This window comes from Scophthalmus maximus, chromosome 13 (genome assembly GCF_022379125.1).
Source record: "Scophthalmus maximus strain ysfricsl-2021 chromosome 13, ASM2237912v1, whole genome shotgun sequence".
NCBI classification, from domain to species: Eukaryota; Metazoa; Chordata; class Actinopteri; order Pleuronectiformes; family Scophthalmidae; genus Scophthalmus; species Scophthalmus maximus.
In genome coordinates, this window is record NC_061527.1 from 14,813,551 (window position 1) to 14,840,000 (window position 26,450).

The following is a 26,450-nucleotide window of genomic DNA, read 5'->3' on the forward strand; positions in this document are numbered from 1 at the left end:
TTCTGCAGTGCTATGCCAAAAACAGGACGGATTTTTACGAGCACAGACTTTTTTTTTCGTGACTCCAGCATTGCTCCCACCGCTGCTCATTTCTGCCCCAAATAATTATTTTCATGCACCTTAAACCCTAGAAATGCTAAAACCTGCAGTGAATTATTCACAATAACCTGATTGTATAAGAAAGCAATGCATTCATGAACCCCCAGCTGTCATCAAACATCGTGTTGAGAGGGAATAATTAGTCAGCAGATTGATTGTGACAAAAAACAAATCGAAACGATATGACATTAATTATTTGTACGTTATGGTAATGCAGAATATTTTGTGGGTTTCTTTGACCATATTATAGCTTCATCAGCTAGATGAGAGAAGAGAGAACTGAATGACCTAAAACAAAGGTCCCTGGCTTTGCTCAATTGACGGGTCAATTTTGATTGTTTATTTGAGTATTAATTAATTTTTCCTAAAACTGAATCTTCAGGACTGATGACCGAACAGATAAGTTGAAGATTGAACAAAATAAATATTTGATGGACGTTGACACTAAGGATTAATTGATGGATCGTGTGCGCGTGCGTGTGCGCGTGCGTGCGTGCGTGTGTGCGCGTGTGTGCGCGTGTGTGCACGTGTGTGTGTGTGTGTGTGTGTGTGTGGGGTCAGTGCTCTGCCTCTCCAAGCTCATCCCAAGTTTATATCGTGATTGAACTTGTGCGTTAGTGTAGCACACACACACACACACACACACACACACACACACAGAAACATTAGTTCTCAGCCCAGCTGTGAGTGACTACTGCTGAGAGGCAATTCCACTGTAATAAAATCTATAGGGTGGGGGTGGGGGGTTTAATCCTCATCCCCTCTCTCCACCACCACCTACCTCTCCCACTCTCCGTCCTGCTTCTTTCCCTCTCCTCCCTCGTCCCTCTTCTCCTCAACTGGCTGGCAATGATAAATGAGTCAATTATGTGTGTGTGTGCACGCAGCGCTGGAGAAGGGGAGCGGATGGGAACGTTATTACCTGTTGCGGCTGGGGGTAATGTTGCGGTATTAATCATATTGTAATTTTCCTCCGCCAAACGACCGCCTCCCTCCACCACCACCACCACCCTCGTTCAACTACCTCCAATGTCCCACCTTACCACCCCCCTCCGACCCCCCCTCAATCTCTCTGCCTCCCGCAAACAAGTTGGCGTACACTGCAGAGGGCCCAAAATATCCTTCCTCCCCGGAGAGGGGTTGGGGAGTTGGAGTTGGAGGTGGCGCACAGTGTGTACTTCCATGTGTGTTTGTTAGAGAGAGCGAGAAGATGGGGTGAGAGAGGTGGAGAGAGAGCTGTGGAGGACAAGGGAGGTGTTTGTATGCTTGACCTGAACACATTTAGAAATGGAGGTGTGTGTGTTAAAAAATTCAGGCATTGGCATTATCAAGTTTTAGAGGACACAAGGGACTGTTCTGTGTGAGGAGAGACGAGCAGACACAGAGGACAGACGGATATATATAGTACACGTGGGAGACATGTTTGGATGCTATCACCTCGGAGTGTGTGTGTGTGTTTCACACTCGGCCTTGCTGGGGCGGTGATACCCTTACTCGCTCACAGGCCCTGTTCAGTCTTGGCAATATCATCCGTCTCTGGTGATCTGATCACAGCTCTTGAGTACTGAGGACAAATTTGAGATCCGACCACTCAGACCATATTCAGAGGTGGTCTGGGACACAAGTGGCCACGTCCTTTATGTTTAGACCCGGTTTTAACATCTGTTGAGAGATTCATAAGTGAATTGGAAACTTATGTGACAGTACAAGTCACATTCACACGCATTCATACCATTTACCGCACTTTTCTGTCACATTCATACGCTGTCAGAAGAGCCATCAGAGGTAATTTAGGCTGAAGTGCCTTGACAATGGCATGCAGAAGGGGAAGCTGGGATTGAACCGCCAACCTTTGGGTTAGGGTACGACCGACTCCACCTCCTGAGCCACAGGAGTGGACAGCACTGAGTATGTCAGTTAACTCCTGGCATTTGAATGTGTCCTGTGAACCTGAAGCTGTGGTCAGTGCACATAAGTCCCAATGTCACCCAGGACACAATTGCATTCATGCATCTCAGGGTTTCGCATAGATTGATTAATTTGTGTTCACCAACACAATATTATGGTTGAACGCCACGTACTTAAAACGGAGTAAAAAGTTTAAAATCAATAACGTCTTGAATCTTACATCGTAGAACTGCACACAGCACTTTTATTCATTCCGTTCCTCCTGGCCTCTCGCTCGCTCTTACTCACTCACGATAACGGGCACATCTGTATAGCACAACAGTTAGACTTGGCGGACAGAAACGACTTAAGTGTTTATTTGCATATATCGCTAGGAAGTAAGAGAGATCCAATCGCAAGTTTTGACAGGGGACACATGGAGATGACTCTAATGCCAGGAGCGTTTAACTTTGGATCACTTGAGCTAGATGTTAATATCAGGTCTGAACAGGGACAGCCACACTCATGGCTCATGGCCCTGACATAAGAAGTGATGTTAAAACAGAAAAAAAAGCAGATTTATTACATATTACACTTGGCCTTTACTAAAAGCAGAAGCTCAGACTTCAGTGGAACCTGGCAAAGTGTGCTGTCGAAGGAGAACGAAGGGGCAACGATCAGACGGACGGGCATACGGACAGATAGACTGGCTGCTAATTGCGGCGGCAACGATACGAGGAGAGCAGGGCACGTGGATGGATTGAAAATTGTCCAGAGAGAGGGAGAGACACCCTGGATATGCCTGCCTGCACTTTTGGCTGGATTTCAGACTCCGAGCGTGACTTTGTCTATTTCTGCTCTGCTCTGAGGTGATAATGGGCTGTCAGCACCCCGCTTACCCTGCCCCCTCCTCCCCCACGGAGTGTGAAAGGAAGGAGGGTGATGGAAGGGGGGGGGGGGTTACTAATTTGTTATCTTGCTAATTGCATTGTGTATTTTTTATTTGGGATCTGATACAAAATCTAAACTAACCTGTTTTATTTCTTCTCTCGTCTCACTGTTGCAGTTTGAAAATGGAGTGTGAGAAACTGGCTACAGAGAAGACTGAGATTCAGAGACACTATGTTATGGTGAGACACACACACACACACACACACACACACACACACACACACACACACACACACACACACACACACACACACACACACACACACACACACACACACAGGCTATGTCTCTTCACATTCACACAGACACACACACACACACACACACACACACGCACACAGAGGCCATGTCTCTTCACATGCACTCTCACCAATTGTAGTGCCAAGACCTCTGAATCCCTTTCATCTGCTAACAGCTGCCAAACAACACCCACCAAAAACCCCAGACAAGAACACACACACACACACACACACACACACACACACACACACACACACACACACACACACACACACACACACACACACACACACACACACACACACACACACACACACACACACACACACACACACTCACACACACACTCATTATAAGTCTGCAGAATAAATAGCACTAACATGGGTGTACAGTCTTGTATTTGTGTGTGCAAGTGTTTCTTTTTGTGTCTGAGATATTTAGTCCTGGGCCATCTGCTCAGAGCTGTGCACAGACCCTCATGTTCTGTAGGTGCCAACCCAAATGTGTCTGTAAAACGCACTATCACACTTTCAGTTGTTGAAAAACTGGCTTCCAGCATCAGGTTGTTTTACATTAGTTTATAGATTCAACGATGAAATGAAAATACTCATAAGATTAATCCGTCATCGAGATGATCTTTTATAACATGTCGTCACAGTCCACTGACTAAATCTTACTCACGGTTGTTTCACTGCCGTGCCATGGTTTTCAGTCGACCCCTCCCACACGGCCTTGTTGGTCTGATCACATGATCTGTTCTCCGATGCTGCCGATTGATTTGCTCACTCGTTGCAATCAGTTCCTTAGGTCCGATGCTTTTGCATCTCATCACCGAGGCCAGAGGGAGGAACATGTGAGCATGGTTTGAATCCCAGAAGGCTTCCTGAAAACAGATGCAGCTCGCACAGTTTATTTTCTGAACAGATCACAGCACAGAAGCATTAATGTGCCTCTGAGCTCAGGTCTGAACGCTTGGGGCCGTGTGATTGTAAAGGAAACATGATGAGCAAATCTTTTTCTTGAGTAAAGGAAAGGCCAAAACTCTTTGTCCTTCTTTGTTTAGTTTTTTTTAAGTCTGCAAAACCTACAGCCTTGATTTACCAGTGATCAGAGGCACACACAGCCTCAGCTGACTGAGTGCAGGCTGCCCAGGACCCGCTCTGCCAAATAAGAGCTATGTGGTAATCTTGGCACAGAGATGGGACCGGTGGGGGGATTGAAGTTTCAGTGATTGGGAGAAGGGGGCAGCTGGCATCAAACCACAGGCCAGGTCTCCTTTTTTCTTGGCTGGTGATTTTGGGGGAGTTTGGCTGTTGCTAAGCAACAGGCGAAAACTTGGCAGACACAAACTGCCGAGCAGAGCTGCCAGGAAAGGCGTCTTCTCTGGAGGCACACAGACAAACACACATGCACAAGCACGCACGCACGCACACACACACGTGCGCATGCATACATACATACATGAAGAGGAGCATGCACACACTTCCTAAGGGGACACACACACACACACACACACACACACACACACACACACACACACACACACACACACACACACACACACACACACACACACACACACACACACACACACACACACACACACACACACACACTGATGTTAACTGCCAGGGAAGATGTCTGGAGAGAGAGGACCCCTGCCATCTCCTTCCCCATCCTGCCAGGCTGTTACGGCTGCCCAGCTGCCAATCTTATCTCTCCACAACCAGCCAGGCTGAAAAGCAAATGTCAGCCTGTCACTTTTCGAAGCATCTGACTTCAAAATGCTACCCCTTTTCCATCCGTCTCTGAAGGTATAGCGTGACAGACGGAGCTCCTCCTGCATTCCCCACAGCTCCTTGTACTTTTGGATAAAAGCTCGGGTCAGAAAGCTCACATTTAGACATGATTATTACAAAAGTCCGTCGACCACTTCTGCCCGGCGACAGTTTTGCTGCCTCGATTTGGGCTTCTGGTTTCCAAAATGTGCCCCGGGGTCATTTTAGAGCTGTTGACTTTCAGCAGAGTCGAGGCGACATTAGCGGAGATCTGCTGTTGGGAACATATGGGCACTTCGGAGTGCACATGCTCCGGCTGGCACTGTCTGAAGCTGTGAGCACAGGAAACGGTTCTGTGAGTGGCTCGGTGCTCACACCGTTGAATTCATTTGTGTAGAAACAATGATGAAAAATCATATTTTAGATATAGAATAGTATAAGGTAAATCTACATTTAGTGGCAGAAATTAGATGCTTTTTACAAAATATATTTCTCATCTTCTCAAAGAAAGAGGTTGGCAATATTAACAAATTTCATTTGTAGCAAATCCTATGAAAAACAGAACAGCCAGAGCTGTAGGTTTGAATAAATATTAATTAAACGTGACTAAATAGTGCTGATTTGTTGGAAACCATTTTTAGCTGCACATTAATACATATTTGGTGCACTAGTATTTCCAGCAACTCCAATGTGGGACTGGAAATTCGTAATTGTTTTTTTACCTCGTTTTTTGACAATAAGAAAAGTGTAGAATATCGCCGAACTGTTTTGTCATGTATTTATTTCTAAATCATTTTTATCACTTCTGCTGTGATATGAATAATTCTAGCTGTTTGTAGGAGATGGTGTACGTTGTGCATTCAATTTAACATGCTAATGATTCACCGTTAAATACACCATTTAATTCCTGAGACAATGTTTGCAGATTTTCATTTTGTGTCCACTATATTTTAAGTTTGGGATTAAAGCTTAAGAGCTTCCGTGCTTCCTTTTCCCCATTCGTCCTTTGAAAATGTGCAAGTCTGTTGATAACCACATTCCTGTGGCATAGAAATACTAAAATTATGAATTAAAAAAACCTCTAGCTATGAAAGCTTTTTGTCCATCCCCTCATATTCTGGTTCATGTCTTTTCATTCATGTATTAACTGATGTTCTTCTCTGTATTTCAGTATTATGAGATGTCCTATGGCCTTAACATTGAAATGCACAAACAGGTATGTGATCTCTCTCTCTCTCTCTCTCTCCCCCTGCTTCTTGAAGGTCTCTCACCCTCTCTCTCATCCCTTTTGCCTCCTACTCCTAAAGCTTTAAATTATTCTCTTGCATTATTATCTCTGCCTCCGTTCTGCTGCTCCCATCAGCTGTACTCCATTACTCTTCTAGTATTTTCCAGTAAGGTACGAGTGTGTCTCTCTCTCTCTCCGTCTCTATATGACTGGACTCCTATAGCACTGTTATGCAGTGGAGGCGTTAATAGGATCCACAAACAGAATTCATTTCTCCACCACAGACAGATGAGAATACTCCTTGCCCCCAAGCCTTCAGAACAGCCCCCCCCGTCATAAATCCCTGTCTGCTACTGCCCCTGTGCTTCCTCCCTCTCCATCCATCCCTCCATCCCTCCATCCACCCATCCCTCCCTCCCACTCCTGCCCTGATTCTCCATCCACTATTCCTATTTTTCTCCATTTCCTTCAATTGCTTGTCTTTTTTAATGCTTCTCCCTCTTAATCTCTTTTTCTTCCCCATCCCTGACTGTGTCTCCCTTCCTTTCCACTGATTTCTCTTTCTCTCCCTCTTTGTCTTTTATTTTTTTTATTTGTACATCCTCCCTCCACCTCTGTCTCCTTGCAGACATGCAGCACAGTCCATGCTGAATTTCACTTTAAATCAGGTCACTGCCTTCCTGCTCTTTCTTTGTCTCTCTCTCCCTCATTTCATTTCACCATCTCAATCGTTTCACTTTTGACGTGATTCCACCGCCACTCCACCAACCCCACCCCACCCCCCAATCTGGATTTTTTTTCTCTTTCCTTTCCTCCCCCGCCTTCCTTCTGTTTCTTCTTTCTGTCTTTTTCTCCTCTCCCTCCCACATCCTTCGTTCACTGGCTGTCATTTCCTCAGTCCAATCTGCCCTTTTCCTCCTCCTCTCCTCCCTCCACCTCCTCTTTTCATTTTCCCTCTCTCGTTTTGTCCTCCCCTCTTTATCCTCCTCTCGATTGCTCATGCTCTCTCTCTCTCTCTCTCTCTCTCTGCGCCTCTCCCTTTCTCTCTCTTCCCTGAAGATGTCATTTAGTAGTTGGAGTTCTCTAACAAGAAATCATTGTGTCTCCCTTGGGGTGGTGGTGGTGGGGGCGATGGATTCAGAGGAGGGTTGGGGGAGGAGGAGGGGGGACATGCTCATGTCTGGCAGAAAAATGGCGAGCGGAGGGAGGGAGGGAGGGAGGGAGGGATGTGGGCAAGCAAGAGGAATGAGAGAGGGAGCATGAGAGAGGAAGACGAGGAAAAGGGAGGGGGCGGAAGTTCACTCTGGCATCAATAAATCACTTAAGAGAGAGAATGGGGTGGGGACTGCGCATGTGTACACACACACACACACACACACACACACACACACACACACACACACACACACACACACACACACACACACACACACACACACACACACACAGCAGAGTCAAGCTGTCAAGAAGACAAACAGCCTGCGGCCATAATGATGTTGTCATGATCTCTGCATGCATATCATTACTGGCTCTAACGGCCTTGTTGGGCCTGCCGCTAAACGTGTTTGTGTGTGTGTGTCTGTTAAACATCACATGGCAGCATTTGTAACAATGATTACTGCGCTAATGCTGGGAAGAGAGAAATGGAACGAGGGAAGAGCAATAAATGGAGGGAGGTGGAAAGGAAGATGGAGAGAGAGGTGATGAGGAGGGAGGAAGAGTTGGCTGTTGGCTGCGTAGTAGAGCAGATCGAGACACACACACCCACAGCCAGATTCACTGACCCCCAGTTGGAAACACGCACACACACACAAACACACACACGCATGCACACATGCACACAAGCAAGCATACATAGTGCAAAAACGCACACAAACAGACATGCAAGGACACACCAGAAACACATGCGTACACACACACACACACACACACACACACACACACACACACACACACACACACGCACGCTCTCACACCCTGTGTGGGCTGGCTATGGCCACAGCAGATGCTGTCCATGAATATTTTAGCCAAACTCCCTGGCAGAGTTTCCATTTGCATGGACCAGATGTAAGCAGCTGAAATATTTACCACACTGGCCCTGGGAGAAACGGGCCACAGCCAGGCACTGTGCATGCGTGTGCACGTGCGTAACCTTTTATGTGTGGGTCTTTTTGTTTGTCCATCCCTAATCTTGGCTGTGTGTGTGTGTGTTCATTCATCAAAGTAACAGTATGTTTTTTTTCTCTTTTCAGACGGAGATTGCCAAGCGGTTGAATGTGATCTGTGCTCAGCTCATCCCATTCCTGTCGCAGGAGGTGTGGCACGCACGCACACACACGCACACACACACATGCACACACGCACGCACACACACGCGCACACACACACACACGCACACAGTACGGCATTCAGCAGTCTCTCTCCTGTCTGACAGCAGCCCACATAGAAGGCATGCACACTACACACTTATCAATAACTCTCCCTCCACACACGCACAGCGCTGCAGATGGACAGAACTTCAAAGCGCATTAATTTTCTTCGACCGCCAAATTGCTGCATGCATTCACATGAGCCCCATAGCGGGGGGAAAAAATATATATTTCATAGACACAGTTTGTTAGAGCATAAATACTTTTTCATTAAGAAGTTTCATAATATTAATTTTCTTAAGTCACAGTATTTAATTCTGAATCCACCTGCTGTCACTGACCTCTTCATTTTTTCCACAGCACCAACAACAGGTGGTCCAGGCTATGGAACGCGCCAAACAGGTGACCATGGGGGAGCTAAATGCTTCGATAGGGGTACGTGGGCTCCCCCCTCTGCCTCATAGCTTGTGTACTGTATACTCCCCGTTTATTTATTTTCCGACCTTTTGTTTTGCTTTTATTGAGGCAATTATCACATGGTCCACATTAAAATGATCTTATTCATTGGCTAATATTTCAAAACAATGGACTAAAATGATACATTAAAGTTTCCCAAATTTTGTTTTATTCTATTCAAGTATCCTTACAGCCCCCAATATAACAGAGTTATAGTTTGGGCCTAATTACATGTCCCATGTTAAAAATAGTTTTAATGGAAACAGATTTCCAGAGCCACTGCCCCGACTTCAGCCATCCCCCTCTCGTGCACATCGCAGCAATTAGTTCCCTTCCTTTACTTCGCCTTCTGATCACTTCCTCTCAATCCGCTTTCCCCAGAGCTTGTAAGTCACCCAGATCTCTTTTTTTTGTCTCCTCTCTCTCTTTCCGTTTCTTCCCTCTGCTCTCCCTCTCCACAGCAGCAGCTTCAGGCACAGCACCTCTCCCAGCATGCGCAGGCTTTGCAAATGGGCCCTCACCCATCAGGACTGTCCCATCCAGGCTTGGCGCTCGGCGGAGGATCCAGCCTGCTGGCCCTGTCTGGGGCTCTGGGGGCTCAGTTGGCCGCCAAGGACGAGAGAGCCCACCTCGAGGCAGCGGCGGCTGCTGCTGCTGCTGCAGAGCACCACAGAGGTACAGGGTCACTTTATTTTTGTTTAATCTCAGTGAAGGTGTAAAACTCCGAGTTATGGGCCGGATTGCATTCCTGAAAATGACTCTTTTGAGGTTTGGAGCAGAGTAATCACGGGAGCCTGGCTCGAGGGATTCTGTTGATTGGCTTTGCTTGGGATTTTTGGCAAGACACAGGAAACACTCCTGATAATAACCCTCCTCAGGGTTCTGTTCCCACTGAGTCATCAGCTGTAAAGATATGTAAAGTGATGGCATATAATCTTGGACTTTTGTGTGTTTGTTTGTTTTTTTGTGTCCTTATCTGCATTTGCTGTCCTCTACCCTGGTTCCTGTGTTGGGTGCTGATGTCTGGAATGAAAAGACCGTGAAGCAGGACCAGTAAGTACAAATCACTACACTAATTACTGTACACACACACACACACACACACACACACACACACACACACACACACACACACACACACACACACACACACACACACACACACACACACACACACACACACACACACACACACACACTCAATGCTTTTTGTAATTAGTACGACATTTAGATCTTTCTATGAAACTTCTTGGAAATTATTAGGAACTAATTTCCCCATGGGATCAATTATTATTGTATTGATATTATATTAATAATCTTTATCTATCTATGTAACAATTACAGATTAAGATTAAAGTGCTGCCATTTTATTTTCACAGTTTAAAATATATATAAACGATGATGATCAACAAGCTAACAGGCTTTGCGTCACTGCCTGTGCTTTAGTTTAAGAAAAAAACATGTTGTCTTTTCTTCTTTATCGGTTTATACTTTTCAAATGTGTTGTTCACTGGTTGGTTAAAAGTACACAGGTTTCGGCAGTTTCGGGTATTTTCTTCCTGGTTTGAATCTGCTGCTTTAAAACTTGAATCCTTCTCTTTCTTCGTCCGACTCCTCCCGTGAGCCGGCGATCGATGCAGGCTGATATTCTTTCACATTCATCTCCGCAGCTCATGAGCCTAACGTGATTTATTGCCGTCCCTCTCACCTCATTATCACCCTCTTCCTTCCTCTCTGCCCCCCACCCCCTTTCTCTTCACTCCTCCCTCCTTCCTCCCCGTTTCTCCTCCACCTCTTTGTGCCCTCTTTGCTCTTTGCCACACTCCCCTGCTCACTCTTTTCTCAATTCAATCCACCCTCTCCTCTCCCCTCTCCACTCTGCTGCCTTTCTCCAGAGCTCTCTGTCCAACGGGGACAAGGGTCGCCAGGCAGACTACCTCAGCAACGGCAAGAAGAGAAAAGCTGATGAGAAGGAGTTCATGACCGACTATGTAAGGATGCTTTCATGACCCTGTGAAACGTTTTAGTAACTGGGGGAGAGTTTTTCACCCAATCAGATATGACCACCGTTTTCTATGCAGTGGACTTTTTACATATTAATTAAAATATTCACACTTCCAGGCTATTGTTAAGCAGAGTGGATATATTCAACATTTTCATTATGTTCTGTCTGAGAAATACATTTTGAGTATATTTTTTTAATTATCAGACTGAAATATTAAAAAACATGAGCAATTCAGCTCTCCAGTTAAACATTTAAAATGAATAATTGTAAAAAAAAAAATATTATTGTAAAATAAATGGACATTTGCTCATTGTGTTTACTGTCCTTACAACCATCTCGGGTAATAAAAATTAAAAGGTGGGTTGTTTCATTTTCCTCTATTTCTACTGTTACTAGTTAAAGAGAGAAAAAAGTTTCACAAAACTTTCAAGTGCACAAGGTTGTGCACACACAAATGTCTGTGCTTGTGTATGACTTGTTTTTGTCTTCCTACATGTAGTATACATACATACATACATACAGCAGAGCAGAATGTCTCACGTCTCTCCCTCTCTCTCCTCTCACAGGGCAGTGATGCAGATAAGAGCGATGATAATTTGGTGGTGGACGAGGTTAGTAGGCGGCTGCTGGCCTCACTTCACCGCTTTCATCTGCATACATCATGTAAACACACCCAGAAGGACCGTTTGTGAATAATCAACACAACAATAGTGCTCCTGCCGTCCTCCTCCACCTCTGCCTGGCCTTGTTTCTTGATGAACAACCATTTTGCCTGCACATTTTAAAAACACATCAATGTCTAATCCAGTTTGTGCAACTGTTTAGGTTTAATGGATGATTGCGAGGTTGTAATAGGTTGGAAAATGTTTAGTTTCCAATAAAGATTTAACAGAATATTAAGAAAAAAATCAGGACCAGTATAGTTTTTTTCTTTGACATCCAGATGACTTCATGTGTCCAATGTGATAATTGGAATGGTGCCTATTCCCAGTCAAACCTAAAACTGAACTTTCATACTAAAATACGGCAACTTTGGGAAACCCCTGCTTGATTTGATTTATTGCTGTAGCCTGATTATAGATGTTTAGCACAGAACGAGGATTCTGGAATGTGTTACATTTTATGAACATGTTAGGAAATGATTCCCTCGTAAACCATATTTATGAATTAGTGGGAGGGATTATTTGCAGCGAGTAATAACCGCTTTGAAGAAAATAAAATAATATTCAGTGCCAAAACAGAATGACAGATTATTTTCTGTCTCGTGTCATGAATCCAGGACCCATCGTCCCCCCGCAGCGTGCAGTCCTACTCGTCCAGGGAGAACGGTTTGGACAAGATGCCTCCATCTCGTAAGGATGGTCCGCCACAGGCCAGCCCCACCTCCCTGGCCTCCTCCAGCAGTGCCGCCTCCCCCTCCCGTGGCAAAGAGCCCCCTCAGGTAAGCGCCTGTATGAATGCACACGTGAAAACCTGTGCAGTAAAGTTGACCTCACACGGACAACACGGGACATCGGCGTGCCCATGCTGTCGGTAAATATTGTATTCTGCCTGTTTTTGTTTGGGGTCAGTGGTTCATCTCAGGGTTATCATGTTGTATATTCAACATCACTCTGGACTGCTGACATCCCTCAGCACTCCCTTGTTCCCATCTGCCCTCACTCATTCTTACTGTCAACCTCTTCTTTATTTGTTTGTGTGCTTTCCTTTGCTATTCATCTCTGGCTGGTGCTGTTGTTTGCTGTGAAATCATGTTTTCCCCTCCATGTCTTTATGCAGTCGGTTTTCTTTCAAGATTTATTTTTACTTTTCCTTCTTTGTTTTCTAACATTCCTCTTTTTATTCTGGGCTTCACCAGAGGGAGAAGTCCAGCACTCCAGGTATGAAGCCAGGGACCCCCATGTCTCAGGAGTCCAACACCCCTGGACCCAGCGGACCCCCACAGTTCAGACCTGTCCTAGGCAAGCCTGGCGTTGACCCCCTCGGTAAGATCCTCATCTTTATTTCAGTGTTGTAAGGGAGAAGTGAACTTCAGAAAGCCTTCAGCTGATGTGAAGTGAAGCTGTACGGCCGAGGACACACAAAAGATAAATGTCTCCAGCTCTCCTCTCAGGGGACGGACGCCTGCACTGCACACACGGGATCCTTAAAAAGAAAAAATGAACCTGTGTTTGCAGAGACAGCCTTTTAGCCTGTACCGGCTTTGTTACATGAAGTGATTCTCTCAACACCGGACTGCAGTAGTTGGTATGGGTGTCAGCCAGCTCCCCACCACCGACCACCATCTGGACTTAATAAGCAGCTGTGGGCAAAAAAATATTCAGTGCGCCTCACTTTTTAAATGGAAAGATTAGGGGAGGTGATGGACTGTGACTGTGAGCTGCTTCATAATGAGCCTCCATCTATTCCAGTGCATCTCTTTCTCTCTCTCACGTGTTTCTCTCTCTCACCTGTTAGCCCCCACACCAATTTCACACACCCACATCATTGTGTATGCATATGCACACGCTCATAGATGCAGCTACATGCACAGCAGCAGGATGATTATGTGAACACACACACACACACACACACACACACACACACACACACACACACACACACACACACACACACACTCACACACACTCTCGCATGTACTGGCTTGCTGCAGAAAGGTATGGTGACCAGCAGGGGTCAGTAGTGGTCTAGTGCTGCAGTAAGCGATGTCCTGCCTTCTTCTCAGACCATCAGTCACAGATGTCTCACACACTGTGACTGCAGAAGGACTCACCATAAAACAAAGTGCATTTTATTCTGTACAATGTTTAAGCAATAACATTCTGATATTCTTTGCCTCAATCAATAATTTGTTCACTTCAATATTTAACTCAAAATCGTCAACTCTTTCTTTTCCTTTGTCTGTCCTTGCACCAGCTCTGGGTCTCAGAAACCCTCTGGCGGTGCAAGGAGCGTACCCTCCAGGGGCCTTTGGCCTGCCTCCTCCAGGGGTGAACGGGGACCTGCCAGGGGCGGCGGCCTATGGCGCAGGCCTGCATTTGGTTTCCCCCCAGATGAACGGAGCCGCAGCAGCAGCGGCGGCGGCGGCGGCTGCCGCGGGCTACGGACGGTCCCCTGTGGTGAGCTCAGCACTCTGCAGACAATTTGTCTTTCCAGTGTCACTGTCATGTGTAACACCTCAGCATATAAACCTGTAGGAGAGGACAAAAGAGAAGGATATTCTATATATAGGAATGAAGAGAGTTCAAGAATCTATGACTTTGGCTCTTGAAAAGCCTCTTTGCTTTTATATGATCTTGTTTTATTCTAATCTGTCTCATGAGTGAATTCTCTTTTCTTCCCCCTTCAGTCTTTCCTCTAACCAGGTATTTTTTCCCAGCTTTTCTTACACTAGTGTCTCTGTCTCTTCCAGGTGGGCTACGAGTCTCCACACCCACACATGAGGGTCCCTGGGCTGCCTGCCAGCCTGCAGTCAGCTGCCTCCGGAAAACCGTGAGTTTCTCCTGCCTCACCTGCTATCATTCAAATCTTCACCTGTGCAGTATTAACTGCACTCCTCGAATTTCAACACACAACACCAGAGGAAAAAAAGAAATAACAGAAAACATTAACAGATATGAACACATTTTTTCTATTAAAAAAACAGTTTGCGTCCATAAGTTTGCTTGATGGGTCAACATGAATAGCACTGATGCTCCTTTATGTAAATTAAACAATCTGTGCACTCAAATGTTTTTAATACAGCCACTTCACTTGTCGTTTGGAGCACGTTGAGATTGCTTTTAGCAATGAAAAGTTCTGCTCTGTAAATGAAATGTATTATTATTAATATTATTTTTCTCATTTCTGTGGATGGATGGCCAATGAAGAGGTCGTCAGGGAAATTTGAAAAGCAGCTTCAGTGTATATATTATATAATACAATATTGTTTTTCAGTTATTCTAAACAACTTTAGTAAATGTCAGGTGCACATTAAAGTTTTACACTTGTATTTTTCTTCTTGTTAACTGAATAGTTCACCAAAGTCCTGTTTCAGAGACAAATCATGACTGATATTGTATTTTTACCCTCTGTAAAATTCTCTCTCACGTCTCCTCTCTCCAGCGCCTACTCGTTCCATGTGAGCGCAGACGGCCAGATGCAGCCGGTGCCCTTTCCCCCCGACGCCTTGCTGGGCCCGGGAATCCCTCGTCACGCCCGTCAGATCCACACCCTGAACCACGGAGAGGTGGTGTGCGCCGTCACCATCAGCACCTCGACGCGCCACGTCTACACTGGAGGAAAGGGTTGCGTCAAGGTGTGGGACATCAGCCAGCCGGGCAGCAAGAGCCCCATGGCCCAGCTGGACTGTCTGGTGAGACACGAGGGGGGAGGGGAGACGGTTGTAGACAATAATGTTGCTTTACTACCAAAAGTGATACTGTTTGTTTTTTACACATAAAACACCCTTTGGATGATGAATTACCTTTTTGTTTTTTGTCCCGAAGCCAAATCCTCCAGCATTTATTGCTGTGATAATGCTGTAGCCGCATGCTTAACTTCGTACCCGATCCCCTTCGTCGTCAATTACAGAGAAGTATAGCATAAATCACGGGAGTATAAATGTTTATATTTTTCTTTTTACTGTGGCCAATCAGAACAGGGACAACTACATCCGCTCCTGCAAGCTGCTCTCTGACGGGCGAACCCTGATCGTCGGCGGGGAGGCCAGCACACTGTCGATCTGGGATTTGGCCACACCCACTCCCCGCATCAAGGCGGAGCTGACGTCGTCCGCGCCCGCCTGCTACGCTCTGGCCATCTCCCCTGACAACAAGGTCTGCTTCTCGTGCTGCAGCGACGGCAACATCGTCGTCTGGGACCTTCACAACCAGACGCTGGTCAGGTGAGAGAGAGAGAGAGAGAGAGAGAGAGAGAGAGAGAGAGAGAGAGAGAGAGAGAGAGAGAGAGAGAGAGAGAGAGAGAGAGAGAGAGAGAGAGAGAGAGAGAGAGAGAGAGAGAGAGAGAGAGAGAGAGAGAGAGAGAGAGAGAGAGAGAGAGAGAGAGAGAGAGAGAGAGAGAGAGAGAGAGAGAGAGAGAGAGAGAGAGAGAAATACGCAGATAAGAGGAAATGGAGAGATAATTTTCAAGTAGCAAGAAAGAAGGCAAGGAGAGAGTATAGCGATGAATAAGTAAGAGAAGTTATAGCGAAAGAAATGAGGAGAGACACAGCTGCACAGAGGGAACAGTGTTCTTTTCTTTTCGAAGTTTTAATGTCCACCCTGTCAATCATGACGCCAGTGAGAAGGAAAACATTATAGATAGGCAACCAAAGCCTGGAGGAGGAATGCAGTACAGAAGAGATGGACTTCCTGTGGGAGTTTGTGTTTGTTTAACAAGAAGTCAGGAGGCTGCTTACATTCATGAAAGTAAAACTTATTTTTTTCTGAGTGTCTTTATGAGCACCACATCAGTGGTTTTTGTATGTTCCAGAGAAATCACCATTACATTCCTACTTACTGCCAGACAACTCCATAGTATGAATTGTTGCATTTTCTATATATTTTCACCAAATCTGCAAAATGAAATCTGAAGTTGATGGACTCCACCCAAATATTCAACGATTTCCCTGGTAATACACACGTTTATGTATCTAGGGACACACACTGTGAACTAGCTTAGGCTCTGAACGCTCTGTCACTGCTCCCTGCTAAATACATAACAAGAAATGGCAACACTTAATGTCTCCTTATTTAGCATTTATTAGTAGTATATATTAACATATACCATATTTTTTTATAATACACTGTAATGTAATTGTAAGGAGATATAAGATTTGCAAACAGTGTTTGCCAATAACTAACTTCTCTTGTGAAGACATGTTATATTTATGACACAGTGCTTTACTTTATTGTTATTTATCATCTGTTTAAATCCTAGCCTCTACTTACGGCTGCCCACAAGATTATCCCTCAGTGTAGTTTCTGCTGTTGCCCGGGGACAATTTTGCGATGTTGAGACTTGTGTTTTTCCAGTCTAGGTTTGTGAAAAACAAAATAGTATTATTATTGTATCATTAGTCTAATTGCAATGCTTTTCCCCCCCGCAGGCAGTTCCAGGGCCACACGGACGGAGCGAGCTGCATCGACATCTCCAACGACGGCACCAAGCTGTGGACGGGAGGACTGGACAACACGGTCCGCTGCTGGGACCTCCGGGAGGGACGGCAGCTCCAGCAGCATGACTTCACCTCGCAGGTACACACACACACACACACACACACACACACACACACACACACACACACACACACACTCAAATCAGATTCGCTAAAGTCCAGACTAATAGGCAATAATGTGCTGACATGCTGTTGATTATCATCAATGCTTTAATGGTCTCAATTTTTTTCCCCCCTCCGTCTGCAGATCTTCTCTCTGGGCTACTGTCCGACAGGCGAGTGGCTGGCAGTAGGAATGGAGAGCAGTAACGTGGAAGTCCTGCATGTGTCCAAACCTGACAAGTACCAGCTGCACCTCCACGAGAGCTGCGTCCTCTCCCTCAAGTTTGCCTACTGCGGTACGGACACACACACACACACACACACACACACACACACACACACACACACACACACACACACACACACACACACACACACACACACACACACACACACACACACACACACCCCCCTCCTGTACACTCTAACTAGATTGATGGTTCGGTTACATCACATTACCTTGAGGGTATTTAATCACAGAGACGCAGAACAAATCTTCTGCCTCTTTCATTATTCAGAAATGGTTTCTTCCTTTCTTACCTCTTCTGTTCTTCACAAAAGCAGCTCTTCCTCCCCGGCTCCTCCGTATCTTGCCCCCCCCCCCCCCCCCCCCCCCCCCCCCCGAGGCTTTTTATCTGTTGATGGCTCTGTGTTTCATCCTGTAGGTAAATGGTTCGTGAGCACGGGCAAAGATAACCTCCTGAATGCGTGGCGGACACCTTACGGATCCAGCATATTCCAGGTAGATCATCAAATACGTTTCCTTGTGGTTAAAATTGACTATGAAATATGACGACATGACGAGAGGTTGGATTCTCTTTCTTTCTTTTTCATATTGTCTACATACTAACAGGTTCTGACTGTACTAACAGCTAATGTGTGAATTTTGTGTCACTGTTCGTACTAATATTCTTCCTCCGTTCCCCTGTGCAGTCGAAGGAGTCCTCGTCGGTTCTCAGCTGTGACATCTCCCCCGACGACCAATTTATCGTCACCGGCTCCGGGGACAAGAAGGCCACGGTCTACGAAGTCATCTACTGAACTCTTTGATTGGCTGAAAAAGTAAAACTAATAATCAGGGGTCAGAGCCGAGGCTCCCTCCTGCACCAATGACTGTACAGAGCGTCGGTGGCATGGAAAGCAAGAGACACTCAACTCGTACTTTGTTTTGTTTTTTATTACGTTTGTGAAAGAAATAGAGAGAGAAAGAGAAGCAAGGGGGGCACAAAGTCACATCTCTGGAAAACGAACAAACTTTGAACTTTGTTTTTAATGCTCTGAGAACGCTGGTTAGTCTACAGCTGCGCAAATGTGGGATTCCTCCAAAGACCTTCTTGTTTTGTTCCTTTTTTTTCCCTTTTTTAAAAAAACAAAACAAAACAAAACCTCTGTAGTGAACAAGAAATTAGCTGAACTTATTTTTTTAGCCTTTGAATTTTTTGGCAAACTGTTGGATGGCATCAAGAGGCGAAGACACATGGGGATGAAGACGTGTGTGGAGGGTTCAAGGAGGGCTGGAAACTACAGTCCATATTCTGTGCTGTTTAAAAAGAATTAAAACAATTTAATTTTAAAGAAATTAAATTAAAAAACAAAAAGTCCCAGCCCAGGTCAGCTGGGCCTGGTCTGGCCCAGTCTGCAGCACGTGGCTGCTCCTCAGGGCAGCAGATGTGTGACAGATGGCAGGATGATTTGCGGCAAGGTTCCAGATATTTCCTTTTTTTGTTTTTCTTCTCCTGGTTAAGTTTTAGCAGCAACATGATTGTATCATCTCCAGGACGTACATGACAGAACACGGCTCGGTTTTCCTCTGAAGTGTCCTGAGACTCTGTTTGTGTCTGTTCCTTTTTTGAGTTTTGTCTTTTCTTTTACTGAAGAACAACGATGAACTTATTCTGGGGATGTTTTTAAGGAAACCAGCCTGGAACAACAACAAAAAATAACCTCGACCCGGAGGGCAGAAAGCTAAAGTCAGTTCAAACAAACTCAAACAATAGTTCCTCTCCAGTTTCGAGACGTCGCCTCTGCTACATGTTCTCCATCTTTAACACTTGACATTAAATGTGATTTTCTATTGTATTTGTTGGGGCACATATTGGCGGACAGGTATTTTCACAACTGCATCATGAACCTTGAACCTTGCTATAAATGGACGTGTAAATAAAGTTCTCTAAAGGCAAACAAGGATCTGTGACTTGGATGTGCTTTGAGACGAGCAGCTTCAGTGTGGAACATCTGTTCAGTCATTGTTATCTGCAGTTTATCGTTTGTGTTTCGTCTGTCGTGAGCATCTTAGGTCGCACACGACCAGATAGAAACGTCTGTCTGTCTGTCTGTCTGTCTGTCTGTCTGTCTGTCTGTCTGTCTGTCTGTCTGTCTGTCTGTCTGTCTGTCTGTCTGTCTGTCTGTCTGTCTGTCTGTCTGTCTGTCTGTCTGTCTGTCTGTCTGTCTGTGTGTGTGTGTGTGTGTGTGTGTGTGTGTGTGTGTGTGTGTGTGTGTGTGTGTGTGTGTGTGTGTGTGTGTGTGTGTGTGTGTGTGTGTGTGTGTGTGTGTGTGTGTGTGTGTGTGTGTGTGTGTGTGTGTGTGTGTGTGTGTGTGTGTGTGTGTGTGTGTGTGTGTGTGTGTGTGTGTGTGTGTGTTTTCGCGCTCGTTCGTTCTCTATCAAAGTTTGGCCAACATTTGTTGAATATTAGTTTAAACCATAATAGCCAGATGTGTGGGTGTGTTCACAGAGAGGTGCCAAAATAATTTTAGGATTATTAAGATGAAAAATGGAAGTCTGTGAATTGTGAGTATGCACTTCCTCCACTCTCTGGTGACAGAACCTCCCATAACGCAAAGCTTCTGTATTAGTCATCGTGTGCTTACTCGCACATGCGGGAAAAGTGTCTGGGGGATTTTCGAAGCGAGAGCGAGTTATAATTTACAGCTCCTGTGAGACTGGAGTAAATAATGCAGCTGTACAGTTGTGTATTTTTTGTCCACGATAGATCGTGGTGTGAGACAAAGGTGATCTGTGGTACAACAGGCTGGGGAATGGATTATTATAGCATTAATACTGAAGGGAACTACTTTGTCCTGCCGAGACAAAAAAGCTTTAACTGTGGGAGAGGAGAACCGCAGAAAGCTGAAGCATTTATCTCCTATCTGGAGGAAAGAACTGTTAGCAAAAAGATGTAGATAATTATTAATTTGGTTCATTTAGAACACATTTGAACTTTAATGCACGCAATTTGTTTTAATGTCCATAATTGCAGCAAAGTAGATTCCGACCAATGTGAACGATTGACTTGAGAATAAATACAATTAACTGCAGGAACAGATGTGGGATCGTCAGATCACTCGGCTGAAACTTTCCCACAGGATTAGGTCATTTCAGTTCTCTGTTACAGCAGAATGTTTGTTTTTCTCTCACTGGGACTTAATTTCTATTATCAGGTAAGATGCCACAAAATTTCAGTGGAGTAGTTTTAGAAATATGCAGCTAATTCAACAACAGCCTCTGTATATTTGACACGCCTGTTTTATATACTTTAATTTTAGACCCAACATGTGAGCATCTTTTCAAACTTCTCCAAAATATGGAGATTAATGTAAATGAGCTTCAGTATCTCTGCTTTATTTGATCTGTGCAATTGATGAAAAAGGATGAAAAAAGAGTAAATTCTTTTCTACTGTCTACTATGAGGTCATACCGGTTGTTGTAAATGTGTTTTGCAGAAACCAACGTGGTCCACCAACTGACGTCTCCACGAGCAGAGCTTGGAAAAAGATTGATGCAGGAGACACCTGAAAGGATGAACACAAGTTTGGTTTATTTTTCCACACATAGTTTTTCTTGTACAGCACATGGGAAATGCATCAGGAGGGAAGATGCAGTGCATTAAAAAAGGGAACAAGAAAAAAGAAACTAAACATGAGCTTGCAGTCGTTCTAGTGTTGGAACAGAAAGCAGAAGCAGGGGAGAGAGAGACATTACCGACAGTTAAAGAAGAGTATCAAATACAATATTGTCCCAAATAGTCACGCTATACCACCAAATGCATAGCCATTATACAGCATCATTCTGAGGGAGTATACAAGCTTGTGTGAGAGAGCACTGTAGGTCTGCCTGTGACTGACAGGCAGGAAGGGGAAGAGAGGGGCAAAGGCGTCCCACTGTACAGATAATCCCTGACTCCTCGCTGGTACAGTAGCCAATGTACAAGTCTCTCCCTGCTGCGGCGAGAAACATTGACACACTTGACCAAAATGATTTCACACCTTATTAAATTGCATACTGTGATGTAAGATTCATCCTTCTGCAAAACTGGATGTGTGACATTTTTCATCGTAGCTGTGGAATAAAATCGGACCAGTCAGGTTCCGTCAGCAGAAGTGGACTTGCAGTGCAACAAGCATGCAGTACAAAGTGGGACCTCTCCGATGGCTGAATCTGCACTGTCACGTCGCAGTGGACGCGCCGACCTCAGACCCGACAGAAACTTAGTACAGTTACACAATCAGGACGGAAAAGAGGCTAAAGCACGTTTACTACCACTTTTTGAAAAAAAGGGGGAAAAAAACAAAAACAACAAACCGTAGACAGAGGAACATTTTCTCTTAAATGGAGGGTCTTATTATTATTTTTCTTCACATGGGTTTGCTGTTGTTGTATATGACCTCTGCCTGGCACAATCACCATTGTGGTGATTTTTCATCTTTCCATGTGCGAGAGCATCCCTCTCTGTTTGCTTCCCCGAACCCGAACGCAGTCATAGGCAAACCCCAATACATAAACATACCATTACATAAGACGAGCACTATTCATATAAAATACTGAAATAAATGAGTAATAAAAAAAAAAGAAAAGAGGTTGAAATGTGCCTTTTTTTCTCCTACGCACCAACGCATGTTCTAGAGAAGCAGAGAGCTCTGATATACCGTCTGTCTGCCAGTTTGGAGTACGACACAAGGAGGATTGAAAAGTAGAAAAAAATGGGTTGAGAGAAAAAGTTTGGCGCTTTCAGGAAATGCGTTTATTCGCTTTCTTGAAGGGAGCGAGATGAGAAGGTTGACACCACTCACATCTGTATGACAAGCATCACGGATTGGAATATGCTGACCTGGCTCTGCCGAAACCACTAACAGCTCTGAAGCTCGCGGACGTAAACATTATACCTCGTCTGTTGTGAAGAGAAATAAAGTTTAAAAAAGAAAAAGGGCAAATCCCAATTTTTACGGGAGTTTTGTGCCGGACTGTTTCTTGGCGAGGACCATGAGCGTGGAGTCTCCTATGGTTGCCAGATTGGTTCATTTTTACACCTTTGACTCTGGATGTATTAAACAAACACGATATAACGTGATCATTAATTATGAGTGATTTGAGTGGGTGGAATATGTTCCACTCCGTTAGCGCTTGGCTGCCTGTTTCTTAGTCCTTATGTATCAAGCATCAGCAAGAAAACAAATCAAAATGTCTCACAACATATTGAAGATTTCCTTTAAGGTGTTTAGCATCTCAATTACAAGCAATCGATAGCTTATCAAACAAGATTTGGCTTTTTAGTTTCAGGCAGGCGGGATAATGACTCCACTAAACATGTAATCTCATCTGCTCTGTAAATGAAAACAGCAACTAGTTGCATAAAAATGTGGAAGGAAATCGGAATAAGCCGCTGATAATTCGGCTGCTGATGCTGATGGCGCAGTTGGGTGGTGTTCATTTTCCCTCTTGTTTGCCTTACAGTGAAGTGTGCTGCTACGTCACCTAGCCGACGGGGCCTTTAATGAGAGCGAGCGGGTGCCCGGTGTCAGGAGAACAATCGGGAGGAATTAGAGGGAACAGCTCGGCTGATGTTCTCTGTTTGTGTCTCTGGGTCCTGGGAGGATCCCATCGACTCCGCTGCTCATTAGACGCTGCTTTTGTCAGACAAAAATAAAACAGATATTAAGCAGTGAGACGGGGAGTGCAGCGATGAATGCTTAATTGGGTGCTCTGTGTGTTGTGTGTGTGTGTTTCCATCTTCCTACGATTACCTCAAGGGGGTGTATTCAAATGTGTGTGTGTGTATTGTGAGCAGGTCTATGTTTCATGTCATTGTGTGTGGATATCTGAAGCGGCCCCTCTCCCATCTCAGAGCGTCATCGTTGCCCAGCTCCTGACACCTCTCGCTGGGGAGAGCGAGCTGCGGCGTCAGCCTCATTAAGGCTTCCACTGTCTGGCTAATGAATCGATTGTGTGGTATCAGTGCTCCTGGCTGGCGCTCCCACAGTGCCGCTCCGCGCCTCCTCTGGGGGCCTCCCTTCCACTGAGCTCTTAATCAGGAAACAGCCCTAATTACCCTGCCTCCCTCCTCCTCCTTGTCATCCACTTCCTCCCTTTCACTTCTCTTCCTTCCGCACTTTTGCGTTCTCCTCATCTTTCCCTTCTTTCTCCTGCCGACGTTATCTTTACGCTCCACTGCCCTTTTCCGTTGTCCTTCTTATCTCCCTGTTTTTTTTCTGCCTCTCCCTGTAACTTATAATGCCTCATCCTTGGGCTAAAAAGGTGGAAGGCGGAGGAGGGGAAGGGGCATTTGTGAGCTTCCTTAGTAGCTTATATCACAGCAAAAAAGGGGGATCGGGGGAGATGTATTAGGGGTGAGGATCAGAAGGACTCAAGAGGACTGAGACAGAGGTGCTGCTGCTGCTGCTGATGTAATGAGGAGTGGAAGCGGTTGGCAGGGTAACTGGGTTTGCTCCTCCTCCATCCTCCCAAAACCAGCCCAGAGTCTCCGTCCAGTCCCTCGTCATCTTGTCCCGGCCCTCAGTACACCACCTCGTACACCGTGGCCTTCTTGTCCCCAGAGCCCGTCACTATGTACTTGTCGTCCGGGGAGACGTCACAGCTCAGCACAGACGAGGACTCCTTGGACTGAGAGCGAGCGAGAGACATGGGCACATACCCAGGAGTGAGGGGGAGAGAGAGGGAGTGAGGGGGGGGGGAGAGAGAGAGAGATGTGGTGATAGATGGATGGAGACAGATGGAGAGGAAGAAATAGAGAGAGATGTTAGAAAAGATATGACTCTTCACTTAATGCTCAATCATTCAAGACATATTTGCATTTCAAAACAGTCGGCAATTATTTCCACACAGAACTCCACAGCTCCAGGACGCTGACTCATTCATCTGCCTCAGTGTGAGGCTCCCGTCCTCGCGTTCGCTCGCTCCCCTTCTCTGGAGAGATGCAGCCTCATTAACTGGAGGTTTAAGCATCAGTAGCAGCGCAAAGCTGACGGTCTGCCTGAACAGGCAAAATGCTCAATCCTTCCTTTTTTCTTCCCTGTTGTTTGTCTGAAAGCCAGAGACCTGGGCACCTGGCTTTAGCTGATCCTCCTCCTCCCCCTTCTGCTCCCTCCCATTGCTCCATCATCATTTATCTTCTCTCTTTCATTCCTAGACTCTCCTCCTCCTCCTCCTCTGCGTTCACTGTCCCCCTCCCTCGTGTCGACTCCTCCTCCTCTCTAAACTCCTCTCTCCTTGTCTACCCTCCCTTTGTGCTACAGGCGCAGCAGGGCTGTCAATCACCAAGCCACTGGTGAGAGGCCATTTCACACAGGATCCCTAATATTATACCAAGATAGCAGGAAGGGGGAGTTGGGGGCGTTCAGGAGGGAGGGGACGCACAGACAAGCCAAAGGATGAGTTGGGAAGGAGAGTAAAGCGTTAGAGACAGAGAGATAAAGAGAGGACGGGAGATAAAACATCGAAGAACAGGGAAGAAAACTTGTCTTGAAACTCAGAGACTCAACACCCTCCGGCATTATGGTGTTTGTTCAGGGGAAAAAAAGGACTGTTTTGATTGAGACCGCATCAAATTAGCCGAGACTAAAATGGCGTGTTATACTACACGACTGTCGAACTCTTTAAAATAGAAAAATAAAAGGCAAAAGGAAGTAGACTAATAATCTGCGCCAGATCACACAAGCTCATAGATTTCAACAGCACAAATATGTTAGAAAATGAAAAAGGTTTGGTGCTTTTTTGGAGCAAAAAGCACCAAACCTCGAGGCATCACATATGTTTTTATCACAAATGTCACAAACCATACAAAGTGTAACCCAAACAGATTACAGGCGACCTGATCTATCGGACAGAAACAACATGACCTCAGTTATTGTTTTAGTTGTTTGAACATATGTATATACACAACGTATCTAAAACAAAGTCAGTATCACTCAGTATATACAGTATATCAAGAAATCCCCTTCATCAGACGAGTCAACTTAACTCATTCATTTTGGAAATCAGCTAAACATCTCTCTTGGCTGCGAAATATGTATCCGCATGCCTCAATCGAAGAGAAAACCCACAGGAGAAAATCCCTTGTTCCACTGATTTTCTTTCATCTATACATGTCTGTGGTATTTGTACTGTTTAGGACATTTGTTCTCTTGTGACGATTTATCTTCTTTTTCTTCCGATTATAATACATTGTATCATATTCAGTAATTCATTAAAACCCATGCCAATTAGCTTTTATTTTATTTGATAAAAGGGGATTTAAGGATATAGCGAGAAGGAGAGAAAGTAAAAAAGTAGTCTAATAAAAAAATATTGCAAAATATGACAGTAGAGAGGACAGTGAAAAACATAAAAGCAAGGACAGAGAAAAAAGGTGAGGCTAGACGTACAAAGAGAGAGATTGGACGAGAAGGATAAAAATAAGTACCCACAAGGAGACAAGAGGGACAACAATTAACAAGGAGAAGGAGAAAGAAGAGGAGGAGAACAGAGAAGAAGAGGAGGACAGAGAAGAAGAGGAGGACAGAGAAGAAGAGGAGGACAGAGAGGAGCAGACAGCAGACGCCAGAGAAGAGGAGGAGAACAGAGAAGAAGAGGAGGACAGAGAAGAAGAGGAGGACAGAGAGGAGCTGAGAGGAGACGCCAGAGAAGAGGAGGACAGAGAGGAGCAGAGAGGAGACGCCAGAGAAGAGGAGGAGGACAGAGAAGAAGAGGAGGACAGAGAAGAAGAGGAGGACAGAGAGGAGCAGACAGCAGACGCCAGAGAAGAGGAGGAGAACAGAGAAGAAGAGGAGGACAGAGAAGAAGAGGAGGACAGAGAGGAGCTGAGAGGAGACGCCAGAGAAGAGGAGGAGGACAGAGAGGAGCAGACAGCAGACGCCAGAGAAGAGGAGGAGGACAGAGAGGAGCAGA

At 45.3% G+C, this 26,450-nt stretch overlaps 2 protein-coding genes across 5 annotated transcripts in view; one reads left to right on the forward strand and one right to left on the reverse strand.

The window, feature by feature from the left end:
• tle2a (TLE family member 2, transcriptional corepressor a) overlaps positions 1-19,496 on the forward strand; it is a 36,672-nt gene extending 17,176 nt beyond the window's left edge. The window contains exons 3-20 of one of the 4 annotated variants that reach the window (XM_035648236.2): positions 3,053-3,116; positions 6,127-6,171; positions 8,436-8,498; positions 8,913-8,987; positions 9,470-9,683; positions 10,045-10,061; positions 10,904-10,999; positions 11,580-11,624; positions 12,293-12,454; positions 12,872-12,998; positions 13,930-14,132; positions 14,426-14,505; positions 15,118-15,367; positions 15,651-15,898; positions 17,102-17,249; positions 17,418-17,568; positions 17,938-18,014; positions 18,206-19,496. In XM_035648236.2, coding sequence (XP_035504129.1) covers positions 3,053-3,116; positions 6,127-6,171; positions 8,436-8,498; positions 8,913-8,987; positions 9,470-9,683; positions 10,045-10,061; positions 10,904-10,999; positions 11,580-11,624; positions 12,293-12,454; positions 12,872-12,998; positions 13,930-14,132; positions 14,426-14,505; positions 15,118-15,367; positions 15,651-15,898; positions 17,102-17,249; positions 17,418-17,568; positions 17,938-18,014; positions 18,206-18,313 — 2,173 coding nt within the window. In that variant the 3' untranslated portion in view covers positions 18,314-19,496. The remainder of the gene's footprint in view (positions 1-3,052; positions 3,117-6,126; positions 6,172-8,435; positions 8,499-8,912; positions 8,988-9,469; positions 9,684-10,044; positions 10,062-10,903; positions 11,000-11,579; positions 11,625-12,292; positions 12,455-12,871; positions 12,999-13,929; positions 14,133-14,425; positions 14,506-15,117; positions 15,368-15,650; positions 15,899-17,101; positions 17,250-17,417; positions 17,569-17,937; positions 18,015-18,205) is intronic. The other 3 variants (XM_047336923.1, XM_047336924.1, XM_047336925.1) reach the window with 3 other exon arrangements.
• A 1,568-nt stretch (positions 19,497-21,064) lies between these two features.
• The window catches only part of tle2b (TLE family member 2, transcriptional corepressor b), a 74,397-nt gene continuing 69,011 nt past the window's right edge, over positions 21,065-26,450 (reverse strand). Inside the window, exon 20 of the mRNA XM_035647513.2 lies at positions 21,065-24,167. Within this exon, the coding sequence (XP_035503406.1) occupies positions 24,060-24,167 (108 nt within the window). The 3' untranslated portion in view covers positions 21,065-24,059. The remainder of the gene's footprint in view (positions 24,168-26,450) is intronic.